At 30.1% G+C, this 15619-nt stretch overlaps 1 protein-coding gene across 13 annotated transcripts in view; it reads right to left on the bottom strand.

The window, feature by feature from the left end:
* The window catches only part of LOC111417052 (serine/threonine-protein kinase MARK2), an 81336-nt gene that overhangs the window by 4733 nt on the left and 60984 nt on the right, over positions 1-15619 (bottom strand). For 10 of the 13 annotated variants that reach the window (XM_023049290.2, XM_023049218.2, XM_071199405.1 and 7 more), the window contains 2 exons: positions 7708-7761; positions 1868-2142 (listed from right to left, as the gene is read on the bottom strand). In XM_023049290.2, the coding sequence (XP_022905058.2) occupies positions 1868-2142; positions 7708-7761 (329 nt within the window). Of the gene's footprint in view, positions 1-1867; positions 2143-7707; positions 7762-8287; positions 13093-15619 lie in introns of those variants that run through there. The other 3 variants (XM_023049246.2, XM_023049300.2, XM_023049274.2) reach the window with 2 other exon arrangements.

Genomic DNA, 15619 nt, shown 5'->3' with positions numbered 1-15619 from the left:
AATGAATGGGTAATAAGAAGTATTTTCAGAATGGTTTCGCAATTATTTTTCCCTGTAGTATGACGTTTCTTGAAATGCACTAATCTTCCGCCGCCTCTTCCTAGGACAACTGACAATTTAGTTCTACTAGATAATAAATACTGTTCAAAAGACTATAAGATAATGCACTTTTTTACCTTCTAATTGTACCCCGCTGTTTCAACCAAAGAATCAGAACGTGATCCAAATGATGAAGACTAATTACAAGAAAAAATTTTGGTGAATGTAATTTTGTGAGAAGATGATGTGACTAAAATTTTAAAAGACATGAACTTAAAAGATACCGTATTTACCGTGGGTGAGGCTTGGAATATTGAGGTTATTTTTGGTTCTAAGTTTATCGTGGTTTAATGAAAATAAAATGAAAAAGTCCTGGAAAATATTTCCTACGTATCGGATGAACATAGAGGTTCGCTATGATTAAGTCTTGTTCTCAAACTGTTGTGTCATAATTTGACATCGTGTCTGAAGAAGAAGGATGTAGCATCGATTTAATTTCATTTTATTTTAATTGGAATAGTGAACCTGGGAGAATAATATGGAGGAAGTTGTGGCCGTCATTAAATAACAAGTTTTTGTTTAAACACTCTGTATAAATTTTGATATCGTATTGGAACTCTCTATGCTTTTCTTCAAGTTTTTGTACTAATGCGTTATTTTCGTATCTACCACCGTTTTCAAGATACCTTAAGAAAATAACCATATACATATGTATAAGTAAACCACGATGATAAAATGGTTAAATACGCGTCGTTTTTTTGATTTGTTAATAACCAATGGTTTGATGTGATTTCTTAAAGCATTACTACAAAAATTAATCATTATGCGATATTTTGCTGCTTTATGACCGTTAAGTGATTTATTAATTTTAGACATATAAGTACAATCTGATATATGTATTTTTCCAAAATAACCCACTCAACAGCATTGAAAACCTAATCAGGGTTTCAGATATATCTAAATAATTTGCAACAGTTTCAAACGTTGTTGGTTTAGCGTGGTTTAGTTGGTTGTTGGTTTAACAACCACGACTTGCTGTGAAACTTCGCAAATTTTTATATAAAGAAAAGTATGGTAATTATTCTTTATTTTTTTCAGTTGGTATTCATTTTCGAGTTTGGTCCTATATCTAAAAATCAAAATCATCAATGCTTTCTCCATGTCTCCTATTGCAATATCTCTAACATATTAAGGAGTGACAACAGTTCTTTCGAAGTGAGTTTTAACTTTTTCTTATGGTTCCTGTTCAGTAAATTGAAAAAAAAAATCATCCGTCGTTATTTACCTGGTCTCCTGTCCTTCGAAAAATCCAACAGAACTAATTAACAAAAACTAATTAACCAATATTTGATTGTAGGGTATCATTAGATTCGTCTTTTTAGATCTATTAGGAAATACTATAACATGCTATAACAAAGGTTGACAATTTTTTCGAAAACAGAAGTGATAAACAACTTTTTATGCTAAAATATTTGGACTATTAAGTATATTTAGTGCGCATTTGCTAACTTTAAAGTTATCAGTTTGTATAAATACTAATAAATAATTGAAGAAGATGCTTATAGCACAGATATTAATTAACTTAAAATTTGATTTGGAAAAAGTTACCAGGGAAAAAATAAAAAATAAAATAATAATCGTTATTTACGTGGAAGTCTGTAATGTTATTTGTTGCAGATGAGAAATTATTATCTTATGAAGAAATTAATAACATTACAATTTTTTCTGAAACTACAAAAATCGTTTTAAAAATCAAAAGAAAAAGTAACGCCTTGTATTTATAGTTTCAGGAATTAAATTTAAATAACAGTTGTTTATAATTTTTTACCTGAAATTCTCTTAAATCGTACACCATTAACGGAAAGTCTTGGCAGTTTGCAAACTTCAATTTCCCATTGGACGAGACTATCGGTGTTCGGATCTCCATGCACGCACAATAACAGGAAACGTTCCCGTTGTTCGTAATCGCAATTATTGGCGTCCAGCACTTTACGTATTTCGGCCATAATTTCGGTCGGTTTTCTGCTGGACGTAGTCTTCATCGACCACGTGAACCTTAGCGAACGGGGTTTCACGTGTTCATCGTTTTGTGCTCCCGCCACTCTGCAAAATTAATATACACCACTCGTTTCTAAAGTAATCATTATTTGAATATCAAATTATAAGTTAAGATTTGATAATAGTGAAAATTTGACAAAAAATTATATTGGATATTAACATTTTTAATATACATATAGAAAATTGTAATTTTTTAAGTTAGATTCATTATATTATATTATTTATTTCTTTACATTAATTCTACCACAATATAATAAAGAAAAACATCTTTTGATCTGATTCTTCAATCTGACCTTATTTAATTTTTCAGACCCATGTAATATATTTCAGTGCGCAAGTTTATAGAGATGAAAGCACATTCTCAATGTTCAAAATCTTTATATATAAATGGAAATAAATTCCAACCTTGAATCTACAAAAATATTAAATCCGGTCAGTTATCCTATAAAATGTTTCAGAATCAGCATTTTTCATTCGATTTTGAATCGAAAAATTATTTTCCATGGTTATTAAAAAAACATCAAATTTTGTCAAATTTTCTGAAAATCATCAAATTAAACAATTTGATTTTAATTGAACCCAATAAAAATATTCTATAGGCATCCCTGAATAGATACTAATTGATCAATTCTTTCATTCGCTACATAAAATGTGACTATTACACTGTCGAAGAAGATAAGAGATAATCTTAATAATTAAATATGTAACTAAATATGTTAGTTTCAACATTATTTTCTTAGACTTCCTTTTGATAATTTAGTAGTAATTCTAGGACACCTATATAGTTTGGTTAATAACTTAAAATAATAATGGATTAGTAAAAATGCTTAAACAATTATTTTTTTTTGGATTTAAAATTAGGAAGTTAAAATACATTACTTAACAGTTATATTTTTATAACAGGAAATAGGAATTTTTTGTAAGAGCTGCTCATTAAATAAACATTCTTGAAATGAACTAAATTAACAATTCCCACAAAAATTTTAAACAATACGGAAAGTCTATAATCTAGGTAGAAAAGATATTAGTAAACTACATAAAAGTGGACATTAAAACATTTTCTAAGAAAGCGATTAAATAGGGGTTGTGTTTGGAATAAATCTACATGAAAAGTGTGTGCAATTTTTTAATTTGTTAGGTGCAATTTATTTTCACAATTACTCACGTAATTTTTACTGTTAAAAACAATAATTTTGTTGTTTTCAAAATTTTTAAAATAAATAGTGTGAAATTATTAACAATTTATTATCTGGAATTATTTCGTTTAAAATAATGTTATATACAAATTAAATTGTAAAGTGTGTTAGTGCAGGTTCTATACAGGATTGCTCTATATATGGCGTATATACTTGTCCTGAGGATTTCCAATTACCAATTTTCCCATATTTTTTGAACGTTTTATTTTTGTGGTGTTAACGAACACGGATACCAATCACATCAAGAAAACATTATTTATATTTTTGAGAACTTAATGGAAATCATAACATCATAACGTTTGATCGTTTTAATATGATATTTAATATGTAATATTGTATGTTTATTTATGATCGAGTTAAGAGCGTTAAAAAAGAAATAATACAAATGAAGCGATACAAGATTTAACATGATCATATTATTTAAAGCAAGTTACATTTTGAATATTAACGGTAATTTCAAATGTAGAATTCTAAACTGATAAGAAAAATATAGAAAATGATGGAGAAAAGATGGAAAAAGCAGAAATTGAAGAAATTAATTAACTGAAATAATAGCAATTAAGATGTGTGTCAAGAAAATGAAAACAATAATATTGTAATAGATTAGAAAATTAGATTCATAAATCATAAAAGATTAGAAATTAGTTAGAATTGAACTGAAACTTAGCATGGTTTAGATTAAGATTAATAGGTATTATGAAAGATTTTGGATATATCTAAGATCTATTAGCCATTAGGAACTGTTGTTGTAAAATTATTATTTAAAGATTATAATTTATAACTAAACTAGATTTACTAGATTCGTACTAAAAATTTTTTTCTTCTCTAATTTCAAAACACCAGTGTATAAACCTGTAACCTGGCGTTATATGTATAACTCTTAGCTCAGTACCAGAGACATTTAACATACTCATTTTATGTTTCTAGCTTTAACAGGTTAAACTTTATATTTAATTTTTTGTAATCGTTTTATTGTCAATTACGTCTATGTGTGCAAAGATTGTTTCGTAATCTTTGACAATTATTAACCGCATCGTAATTTCTTCTTCTTAATAAATCATTTTTCCAAGTGTGGGCTGGATAATGGTTCATGCTCTCTTCTATATGACAAGAATGTAACAATTAGTCACAACGTGAAAGAACAAATAGATATACGAGTAATTTATGAAACCAGAAGATATGGAATATCTAAAAAGAGCATTATTGAGCAGCTCAATAAAAGGTTAACGAATTAAATATGATAAAATAATCACCATAATAACCTAAAAAGTTGTTCATCACCAACTTAAAAACAAGGAGGAAGTGTTTTGCAAGAAACAATATTAGAATATCATATCAGCAACACCTTAGAAATGATGATCACTTAAAGATGTGATTCAAAAAACTTTGTTTAGTAGTTAGGTATCTTTTAATACTGAATATGACACAACTAAGTTTATCGCAATTAAGAAACGCGTAATTTTTTAAGCATTAGCTTTGTAGAACTTGCAGATTAGACTTGGATCCAACTTCTGAAAAATTCTTACCATCACCTGTACATAAACACTAAGTTGGTCCAAAATAACTGCCCTACAGCATATAGCAAGTCATGACATAAAACTATATAAAATTGACCAAGTTTGTCCAAAGTGTGTCCACCAAAATGAATTTATAAATTAACTTGAAAGCCATATTATTGCATTCAGATTGAAAATTGAAGTATAATTTATGGCAAATCTTTGAAATAATGGATGGAAACGAAATTAGTCGATAGTCATTGATCGAAGACATTTTCTACCGAAGTTAGGCATTTTCATTGTGTTGGAAATATAACGAATTTCATAAAAGCGGTGATAGAAGCAGCTCTTCCACGCATCGAACGATAAGCCTACATAGTAAATCATCAGAACCAAGACGTAATTGAGAGAAAACCGACATTCTGAAGAAAAAACCAGTGACAAGTTTTTCCTAAGCAAGGTACCATGAAATATGGATCATCAAGGTTCCCATCAATATACAGGAAAGAAGTAGTCCATTTTAGATTGATTGCCACTACCATCACGGATTTAATCCTTTACAAACGATCATAAATGAGAAGGGGAATCGATTAGATAATCTTGAATGTATTTGAGGTGGGAATTGTAGTCAGGAGCAATAATATGCACCAATAATTCTTACATTTTATGTGAAATTTTACCTTTTCTTAGATAATTCTTATGAGATAATTTTTGAGAAATACAAGTAAGAAAAACGGGTACTGCACGATAAATTATATCAATCGATGTCTGATAATGCGTTCTTAAGACCATCAAAACGTTCGTGATCAAGCCGCTAACTTATCTGATGACAATTTTAACAATTTTAAAGCATCATCCAAGTTCACTACATAAAATTAAATGTAACACGATATCTTCTAGGACAGTGTTTTGAGCACTACACTGTATACATCTAATATTTTGCCTATAATAAAGTTATGAGCCAGTAAGCATGTGATTTAGTATGTAGATTAGGAAGTGGGAAATTAAAGCTTACTTCAACAGCAATACAGTACATTAGTAATAACAATAGGTCAATTTAGGCTAATGTCAACAACAACGTGTAATGAGATTTGGAAACTGAAGAAGTCAATGGAGCAATACACATGGCATAAGTACATATGGATATATCAGATCTATTTAGAAACCTCGTGGTATATCAAATTAACGGATTAACGGATCTTGTATAGTATAATGATGAGCATATTGGATATTGGAAATTGAGAAGAGCAAAATACACGGCGCTCTATTTTGGGTTAATCGTGATATACTTATATCTAATGTATAAAACACCAATGCGAAATCCTATACAATCTAAACTTTTAAACAAATGCCGCTATTCGTATATTAATGATAAATGGTCTTTGGTAAATGGAATCAACTTGCCAATCAGAGGGATTGGTAGAAATTTTTTTCATCATAAATCCTCTGGAGCGGTAGTCTTCTAGGCACCTTATGGTAAACATGCTGCTTCCCTTTTTATCATTATCACTAGTTCAATTGCTGAGTTGAAGTTACTGTTATGGAAGAAACATCTGATTAACAATTATTGTTCTATTTTCACCAAATATATAACCTGGAAAATGCTTAATTCTGTTTTCATTATCAAGTCAATTATATTTAGAGTTTGTTAAATTTGATTATCAAGTAGATTTCATTTATCATAACATTTTAATTAAAAATTTTTAGACTCACTACAAAACCTGTCCTATTATCAACTAAGAATGGTTTATTGAAGAAGAAAAGCAATTGGGCACTATTAAGAATGGACTGGCTCATCTAAAAAAATTACCGTTCCTAGACTACTAACATATCAAGATGTTGTCTACAAATTCCAGTAGCAAGGGCAGAAGTCTAATTTTAAGCCTTATCCTTATAAAAAATGCTCCTCATAATAAAGATCATATTCTCAACAATTCACAACACATACTTTAGAAGATATAGATGCACTTTAGTACAGTTTTATCAGTTAGGTACTGATTCAATCAAATTCGTTACTTCCATTAAAGGCAGTATAGTCACCAGTTTTAAAACTATTAAGTCTCTGACACATGCCATCTGTTTATCGCATTTTTTAATCCTATGTCTAACATTTATATTCATCATTTGAAGTTGATCCAGTGAAATTGGTTTTTAAGGTAACTCAGCTGTAAATTTCATTTACTAGGCAACATTTTTTCTGTCTAAGTTTTCCTTTAACTCCCTTCTATCGTTGATGAATGTGATGGAAATGTCTTTCTGGTATAAGATAGTAATGTTATACTCACAACATGTTTTTTAATTAGTTTCAAGCATTGACTTTTTGTTAATCCTGTTAAAATGTTAACATTCCTAACAGGTATTGCAAAAATAAGAATGTAAGCTTTTACACTAATACAAAGGCCTTAGAGTTATTTAACATTATTAATTATTGTGTTAAAATTAAATATACAAAATATGTTAAAACAAAATAATTAATACAACTTTTTCCCACCTCACAAGATGTGATAACAATTAGTTTTTTAACAAATTAAATATTTTAACAACGATTTATACATATCGCGTTAGAAACAGTAATTCCAGAGGAACATAATATAAATTTATTATTATAATTAATATCGATCAAACGTTATGATTAATATAACTCCAAGACGTGAAGTTGATCCAAGTATATTAAAGTGTGGCACAAATTAAATCCTTAGAACATCCACAGGACACTTTGTATATTCTTAGTTGTGATGATTATTAAGGTGATTGTTAGTTGATGAATACATCATGGAGTAGTCCCAAACCTTTCGGGTTCTTTTAATGAGAGCGTTTTAAATAAAACATACATAAATTATTTTTTAATTTTATCCCTTTTAAATTTATGTATATTTTAATTTTTTTCTTGATAACGCTCTGTAAATCAGATAACTTACCCGATAGGTACAGGTGATACTCCAGGTTTGTTGGCAGCGCCAGGCTCTAGCGCTCTGAAAATAATAGAATTATGGTAAAATGTTAACATAGTTAGTGTAGTGTCTTATTTATTTTATATTTTGGGAGGTAATGAAATGCGAAATGTGTGATTATTATTAGAAAAAAAATAAAATAATGAAATAAATGATTTTTCGAATGATTGTTAAATTTTTAGATACGCTATTATGATACAGAAAAGTTGTTTTATCAAAAAGAAATCTTATAGACTAAATGTTAACTTACAAAAATGTTTGTATAAACTATTTGTATTTCGTAAAATATTGATCTTCACAAGCCATGGAAACTCGGAACGTTCTAAAAAAATAATATCATCGAGTCAACGTGCTCATCATAAAAAGGGCTCATGGACTTACCTAATTTTTATTGAGTTTTCATGGCCTGGTCCAATCAACATTTCTTTAAAGGAAACAAATTTTTTAATAAATAAATAATAACAAACTAAACTTTACACAATTTTTTCACTCACTAATTTTATATTTTTCTTTTTAATTAGGACATAAGGTATAAAAAACAATTAAATAATAAAACAATATTTATTTAGAATCTGTCCAATTACAATACTTCACTATATTTCCTAAGTGTATTTCTATTTTTTATCTTTACCTTTTTTTATTTAATTTATTTTTTTTTTGGAAGAGAATTTTTATGTAGATTGGTGTAAGTGATATAGTTTAACCTCTTTTTTTTTGTTGTATGTAATAAAATAATAAAATGTCGACTAAATTATTCTAAGAAATGTAAAAATAATAAAGCTAACAAATTAGCGAAATTCTTTAATTTTTTTTTCTGAATGAATAACGCTACTTTGGTTTTCTGATAAGATTAAATACAGGAACAAAAAAAGTGGTTAGAGATAAATAATTTTTCTAAAATTTGTTTTAAATAGATCACTATCGTTTTTTTAATTTAAAAAAATTTAATTAGTTTGTGTTTAAGTTTTATCTTACAAAATGCAGGTATAATACTGTCAATAATTGAATATTATTAAAATTAAAATCAATATACAAGGTGATAGATTTACATCATTTGTATCGATATACCAAATATGTCTTATAAGGTTTTGATCGCAGAACAATGCTTCAAAATGAAATAACAGCATTTTGGCAAAAAGCATTGATATAATAAAGGTGAGATCAAATAATGCAAATATGTCTTTTAGAAAGTGGGTTGAGCTTATTTAATATACTTATAGTCTAAAATCACCAAGAAAGTGATAAAAGTGGCCAGAAGCGTAACGAGAAAGCCTGTGGTAAGCCGCGTCCTCAGACAAAGGGATGCCTTGTCTTGTACATTGTTCAACCTGACTTTAGAAAGGGTCATCAGGAGTATCGGAATACGACATTGTTAAATCAAAAAACGCAATGCCTGATATATGCGGACTATGTGGACATGTTATGCAGAACACAAATGGAATTAGGCACATGCCTGCGGGAGATGGAACGAGAGTCGTGGAAAATAAGAATCATTTAAAGCAGCATTTATAAGCATTTGGTATTCTGGGATTCCTCTTAACAGAGAATAATGAGAATGAGTTGGAGATGGATGAAAGAATGATGAGGAAAGCTGGAAACAGAGCATACTTTAGCCTCCAGCACCTGGTCACGTCACGAGTAATGCATAGAAATACAAAGATGAGCATTTATAGAACACTATTGCGCCCAGTGGTTATGTACGCCTGTATAGGTGCTAACTAAGAAGGATGAGCAACGCCTGGACAGGTGGAAAAGAAAAATTCTCAGGCGAATTTATGCCACATTCGGTATGGTGATTTGTGGCGGATCCCATATACTAACGATATATAATAATAAGGAAGGAAAGACTTTGATGACTTGGCTACATGGAGAGGATGTGGGAGAAGAGGCCAGTAAGAAGTGCTTACAGACAGAAAACTGAGGATCAACTACTTCTAGGAAGACCACACAGACGATGTGGAGGCTGACATGAGGAGGTTGAGAGTGAATACGTCGAAAACTCTGCAAGGAGTACTGGAGAGGAGTAATGAGGTAGGCCGAGAATCTACAGGGGCTGTAGCGTAGTAAGAATTAAATCTGTGTTGACATGGTTCTAGAAATTTATTAGCTTAGTCTTTTTAATGACAGTGATTCAGAGTTGAAGCAGCTACTAATAGTCAGGTTTATCTAGTTTCGTTGAAGATAGTTTGAGGTAAATGATTTATTTGTTTGTGTGAAGAACAGATTCAGAAAATGGATTCGTTGTCAAATTCTGAAGTTATTAACACTTTTGGATACAAAATGTTAACTGCAGCAGATCATGGGAAATATTTCTCACTTTGTCAGAAGAGAGATTTCCGTGCTGTACTAATGTTTTAAGATTAGAAATGTGACCAAATGAAAACATTATAACATAGTCCAAAGAAAATTTAGGAATTATAAGTAATATGATTTAGATTTTGTTACTTATTAAAAGCAGGTTGTACAAAAAAAGCAAATGAACAGTCAGAATAACAGGGATGGTCTCTAAAAGTTTCAATATGGAAAAAAGGAATCAAACAAAGAGACTCCCTTAGCCACTTCCTTTTTATTGTAGTTATAGACCAAGTCTTAAAAAAAAGTAAAATACCTAAAATTCGGACACTGGAGAATGGAAGAAATATAACAACGAAAGGAACAGATGTGGACAGAATAGTTTAAAATAACAAAAGTCTATTACCAGATCAACACAACATTGATAAATAAAAAAGAGCTATAAATCCAGAACGAAGTGGCGCTGAATAGAAAACAGTATCAAAAATGGGCAAAGCAGAAGAAAAAGATTAAAAGAAAGTCAGATATTGAGTATATGACACCTTAATGCTTGTTCAATTGGTCGAATTATTAAATCGAAATGAATTATATCACTCACGAATTTCAGTGCAATTCAATACATTAAGCAATGTGTTCTGCGAAAAAACCTAAAATTTTCTCATAAAACATCACGTCCAACTTTGATAGAACACCTGTATGTTAAAAAAGCAATAATTTTTAATTTTAAATGCATTGTAAAATTTTCTATAATAATATGCGTCTACAATAATTTTTATCAATTTCAAATGATTAGTTAATATTATCATTATTATTATTATCACATGAATATGATTGTACAATTGCACATTTAATATTCTCATTGAAGTCTACAACTCTTGATAAAACGGTAGTGATCTATTAATTAAAAAATGCAGGGTGGAACAGCAAATTTATTTTACTCCTTTTTTTGTAACAAAAATAATGATTTTTAATCATCAACAATTTTGGAACTTTGTATACAAGCATTTTTACCTTGATTTTACCATAAATTATTTATGAAGAGACCATTCTGTTAGATAGGGTGGGTGAATATTGTGTTAAAAAGTAACATGGCACAGATCTTTATTTAGAAGAAAACAAGTCTGTTCTACAACTTATAAAAAACCTGGGATTTCAAACATTTTTTATTATTTTGGTTGATCGAAAGATTAATCGTTGTCATGTAATTCTAGGAATTGGGCTAAATGTAGATTTAATGAAGTAATCAAAGAAACACATCATCAAGGAAAAGATCTCATCATATCACGAGATAGAAGATAGAGCAATGGTGATTTTTCTTCTTTATTTGCTGATGTAAATCAACTACTGTACGAATCACCATGGCAAGTAGGTAAATATCTCGCCTCTTCGATTTCTTATCTTTAACTGGTCAACTGAGACATGCGCAATCTATTTAGACTAGTATAAGACAAGAGACCGAAGAAAGAGGTTGTTTATTCATCTATCATGGTGTCTTTACCAAGACGTTCAAAGCTCTATTGCAATACAATAGAGAAGTAGATGAGAAAGAGTATGTAAACCACGCGAAAATAGGCCAGATTAATTACTTATTAAGGACTCGCAATAAGACGTAACTCGAATAACATTCAATCAATTGATAATGATATGTGGGTCGTTTTTGAAGCAACTTATTGATAAACGTTGGTTAAACGGGCTGCATTTATGATGAAAGTGTTGGTAAGTTGGCGCGACTGAAACTTTTAAAGTAAATTAATGATCGATCTTTGTAGAGAACATTAAAGATTTTTTCAAGAAACCTTAGCTTCTCCTTAAACATTAAATGTCTATAAAGTTCTAAAACAATATTCTCGTTATTCCAAATTTGTCTAATTACACTGAATTAACTGAAAAACTATTACATCTCGAATAACCCATCTATTAGTAAAGTTAAAATAATACAAATAATGACTTAGAATTTTTTTTTAACTTACGGTTTTATCCGGTTTGCACATCCATCTAACTTAAACATCCTCTATGATATAATAAAATTAAACACACTTTGGAGTGATCTTCTAAAATTGATTCATTTACTTGTATACAATAATTCCAAAATATATATCCTTAAAATTTGTTACTTAAATGAATAAAATAATTTTTTTTATGATTCGACCAGTTCACCCTGTATATATTTATGTGGTACCAGTACAATTAGGCTTTTCTAAATAATAATAATAATTAAATTTTAATCAAACAAACAAATTGGTGCAAATAAGTGCCTAATTGTATGACTATACAAAACATCAATTAAATATTTATAAATGATGATTGTAGTGTTAAAATAATTATAGTATAAAAATGTGTCTAAAAAGTAATAAAAACCAATTCAATTTTTTTGATTCTATAAGAATTTTTAAGACTTAAAAATTTAAAGAAAATTGAAATAATTAGAATAGCAATAAAGTAATTAATTAATTAATTAATAATAGTGATAGAGTCGTTTTTTTAACTGTTTAACATTGCACATTATTTATTGGCCGACTGAACCCTAACTCCGCACCCTGTACCTAATAAGACACTTCATTAAATTCTTTTAGAAAATTTTGAATCATAAATAAGATGTATAAAAAGCGATTGCTTTCAACCTTAATCTCAGTTGATCATTTTGTTTTTGTTTGAAAATCACATTTAGATCACAATTTGAGTTAGATCAAATTTGAATTAATGTTAATTTGTAAGAGATCAGCTCAATTTTCAACACTGATCGATTTTTTTATAAAGAATGGCACTTTTTTTACTTCTATAAACAGATTAATATTAAAATCCTGGTAGATTTTTCTTACTACCAAAAAAAATCTATTTTGTTTTTAATTGGCCGACGTTGAAGAAACTGAAGAAACCACTCCAAAAATCGATGAAAATTGGCAGCGCACGAGAAGTAGTTGAGTAAAAAGCTTCAGGTCCAGTCTTCGATCTTGATGCTGATGTTGTTGCGGGGAAGAAGGGTGGAGAGTCTTGGGGGTCTCCGTGGGGGTGCGAAGTGGCCCGTCCCCTTCTCGGCCTCTCTCTCTCTACTGGTTGACCCTGAACCAGAAACAGTCTTGAGCAAAGATGGACAGAGCCGAGACGGGGACGTACCACGTGCACACTACAACCCCGCACAAGTAAACGTTTTGTGTTTTTTAGCCTGTCTATTACTGATTCATATAAGCAAAATCTTTGTTTTTTATTTATCATTTTTATCAAAAATAAATTCGTAAAACAGAAAAATAAGATAAAAAGAGAAAAAACAAAGAAATCACTTATAAGTTTTTAGAAAACCGTAGCGACACATACACAGGTGTTTTTTTGGGTTTGTTTGCATTTTATTTTAGTTGATAAGGTGGTTGAAGCAATACTAAAAGTGAAATTAAGCAATAACATAAAACATACACAGTGCAGATAAGGAACAAATAGGGTGATTTTGGGGAGTATTGGATATTTTTTTAATTTAAAATGATGATATACGAAAAAACGTAGAAAAACATAATTTTAAATTGTGGCAGAAATACTATACTCTTTTATTTAAAAAAATTGGCATTTTATTTTTAAATTAGCACCTTACGCTATTTCTATAGGTTATTTTCCAAACCTGAATTGTGATTTAAACATAATTTTATGATGTTTAGCAATGATAATATATCGCTGGCTTAAAATTATAGGGTTCTATGTTACATTTTTGACACTATAACATAGAACCCTATAATTTTAAGTCAGCGATATATTGAAATTAATGAATCACTGAACATTTCTATGTAATATTTGTGATTTGAAAATACAAGACTTTTAAAGAAGTATACTAATCAAAGCCCAATTTGCATATCATGTTAACAAAAACCGATAGAGTTGGCGATGTATCAAAGGCAAAACAACAGTTTTCAAAGATTTTGAAGGTCTGCAGAGTTTTTGGATATTATGCTTACGAACATGCGCCGAGACTCCACCAACTAATACAGACTACCGAGATATCATTGGGAGGGTTAAATTTTGCAAATACAGTGATTTCCTGGAGAGATTATTTATAGACATATTACGGCAAATATAATCCGATCTTGTTCGAAGTCTAATCTGCCCACACCACAAATTAAATTTCTGTGGTCTTTTATAAATAACTGCATTTAATCCCTTTCAAAATCGATTTCCGGTAAGCAGAGGTTTGACGGATAATCATCTGTTGTTTATTTCAACGCTTCCTGTATCACAAATATTTGCGACCCGATTAGCTGTCCCGGATGATATAGATTCTCCGCACCAAACGACGTTTGTGTATGTATGTGTTGATAACTAAATATTCTTTTCAATCACTGGAGGATCAATGGCTAGCTATGTATAAAGAATAGCATGATTGTGAATTCCCCCCGCAAGCTTTTAAAAGAAATAGAAGTCAGGAGTGTATAAAATTTACTTTGGAAAATACCTAATGAAGGACTATCATTATAATAATAATATAGTATTTCTTGACAGGATACAAAAAGCACTCAACTTAATTGAGAGTTGGTGTAATAAACAATCTCGGTCTGTTAACCCCAAGAAGACAGAAATGACTCTTATTACATGTGTAATTTGCAGTTCCAGATTGCTCAGCAGAATACTAGTTAAACTGTCTACAGAGGACAAGTAGTTGGAATGATAAACAGTAAGTTAGACGTTTCATCTAGAAAATTGAGCGAATAAGGATTGCGTCGCTTACAGCCTATCAAGAGACATTTAGGGTTTATACTCCAAGTTTTCTTCTGGATTTATATAGACAAAATACAATCGATAGTAATTTGTGGTTTGATGAGGCAGAACTTCAAAATTCATCACCACTACTACTCTTTATTAATATATTCAGAAAGTGAAGTTGGCAACCATTTTAAGAAAATAATCAATAGCACTTAGAAAGGTTTCGGACTTTCGGACCATTTCGACCCTCTACTAGACAGGAGCAGTGATTAACACAACCTTATTAGAAGATATTATAAAAAATTAGGTAACCTACAGCAATCTCACAATTTCGAATCTTTCCGGACTCTTCTGACATTATTATTATTTTAGCATCGAGTATAGCAACAATAACCACCGGACTAGTAATTGATTGCTATATGACAATTAAAGAGGCCATAAAACATAATTGCGACTTAATCCAAAAAGGCATTGAGGTTGGTCAGACAAAAATCTCGTTGATAAGTCTAAAAAGTCTAAAACCGATAATCACCACCTATTTAGCTACTCATTATCAAATCCATTAAGCGGAACACCCACAAAAATGTCTTGAACTGGTGAGACATGCTTAAGAGCGATACCTTATCAGCGACAACAGCTCAGTCCAAAGCGTGGTAAATGTGTCTTCAACTAAATGGTACAAAATAAGCCGAAATATTTATGACATCAATCTAATTGACTCCACTGTTTGAACGGCTTGAGTGTAAAACGAGGAGATGACGTGTTTTGTGTGAACCGATCTCACAATGATTATCTTCGGATAAGAATACCCAATCACAGATATCATTAGGAACACACCTAAGCTTTTGAAAAATCCTGACAGATTGATATGACAGAGCTAGTGTAACTCCTAAAACATACTTGCATA

Source organism: Onthophagus taurus, chromosome 1 (genome assembly GCF_036711975.1).
Source record: "Onthophagus taurus isolate NC chromosome 1, IU_Otau_3.0, whole genome shotgun sequence".
In the NCBI taxonomy this organism is placed as follows: domain Eukaryota; kingdom Metazoa; phylum Arthropoda; class Insecta; order Coleoptera; family Scarabaeidae; genus Onthophagus; species Onthophagus taurus.
Note: the sequence above shows the minus strand (reverse complement) of the source record. Positions and strands in the feature narration are given on the sequence as shown.